At 29.7% G+C, this 1,527-nt stretch overlaps 1 protein-coding gene across 1 annotated transcript; it reads right to left on the bottom strand.

Moving 5' to 3' along the window:
- Positions 1–306: 306 nt before the first annotated feature.
- LOC124421244 (C-1-tetrahydrofolate synthase, cytoplasmic-like) lies at positions 307–803 on the bottom strand (the record flags this gene model as incomplete). Its single annotated transcript, XM_046956119.1, has 2 exons — positions 612–803; positions 307–517 (listed from the first exon to the last, which is right to left on the bottom strand). Coding segments are annotated over exons 1-2 (252 nt in total), but the record flags the coding sequence as incomplete, so codon positions are not given.
- Between the last annotated feature and the right edge of the window lie 724 nt (positions 804–1,527).

Raw genomic sequence — 1,527 nt, 5'->3', positions numbered from 1 at the left:
ACTAGAACTGAACTAGAACTGAACTAGAACTGAACTAGAACTGAACTAGAACTGAACTAGAACTGAACTAGAACTGAACTAGAACTGAACTAGAATTGAACTAGAGCTAAACTAGAACTGGAGCAGAACAAAACTAGAACTGGAACTGAACTAGAACTGTACTTCTATTGGACGTTGTATGAAGACATATTTTGAACTTCTATTATTTCGCTCTTCAAATTTCTCTCAAACACTATTTTAATATATATGTTTATTTCCTAAAATGCCAACTAAAACTTATGTAATTCACAACATCTTTTTACTTACCTTATCTAACAATTCCAATTCTGTTGTAGTACTTGGCAATTTAACATGTTCAACAGCAATGCCAATTTCATTGGCAGCCTTAATTTTCATGCGAATATAAACATTGGAATCCTCGCGACCGCCGACTTGAACAATACGTAAACCGGGAGCAAAATTGGGTAATTTATTTTTCAATTCTAACACCTGTTGCTTTAAAGATTCACGTATTTCACTAGAGTGTTGCAAAAAAATAAAAACAGTTTTTAAAAATTTCCATTAAACACTTTAATTTTAATGTTAGATTTCATTTTGATTTGATAACTCACTTGGCCACTTGTGTACCCGAAATTAATTTGGCTTCAGACATATTTTCGGCAGTTGGAGTAAAATCAACAACACTATTTTGAAAAAATACACACAGAATTTAATTAAATTTTGTCTTATTCTAATAAAATTTTATTTTTTTGAAATCTACAAATATCACTCGAACCGCTACCCACCAAATGCAATTGAAGATTAAATAAATTTGTTTTTACACTTTTTCTACGAGCCCCAGTTTTTTTGGGGCTTGTGTACGGTATCAATTTGTTTCATAAAAAGATTATCATTTTATTTTTTTGTTTTTGTTTAAGGGTCATTTAGTTTTGGAAAAATATAAAAATTGTACAATTATACATATTGGCAACAAATTATTGTTGTTTTCTTTGTCATTTGACTGATAAGGAAGACGTTTTTTTTAGATTAAATTAAATCTATTATTAATAGTTTAATGTAGAGGTAAAAAAGGTCTACATAAGTAATAGCAAATGTTTTAACCAAAACAAACTTGATAATGAAAATTGGCTACATAAATATTTACATATTTTATTATTAATGTTAACAAATACTAAATATTTGATATTATTTGTATTGGAGTCTAATACATAGTTTTGTTGTCTACTTTTATGTACATTTTTTATGCTGACAAATTCAAATGTACGACCTGATTGATTAAATTGTGTGAAATGTGCTAAAGTTTGGTGTTTTTGTATACGATATCACTCTGGTGGAGAGGATATTTAGATTCTACACTCCTTTCATATGCTCTTAATCACCTTCGCAGTCAATTACGTTATTTCCTTCCACGGGTCCGTGTAAAACTGAACTAGAACTAAACTAGAACTGAACTAGAACTGAACTAGAACTGAACTAGAACTGAACTAGAACTGAACTAGAACTGAACTAGAACTGAACTAGAACTGA

The sequence above is a fragment of the Lucilia cuprina genome, unplaced genomic scaffold, assembly GCF_022045245.1.
Source record: "Lucilia cuprina isolate Lc7/37 unplaced genomic scaffold, ASM2204524v1 Scaffold_7688, whole genome shotgun sequence".
In the NCBI taxonomy this organism is placed as follows: domain Eukaryota; kingdom Metazoa; phylum Arthropoda; class Insecta; order Diptera; family Calliphoridae; genus Lucilia; species Lucilia cuprina.
This window is presented reverse-complemented; position numbering and strand designations above follow the sequence as displayed.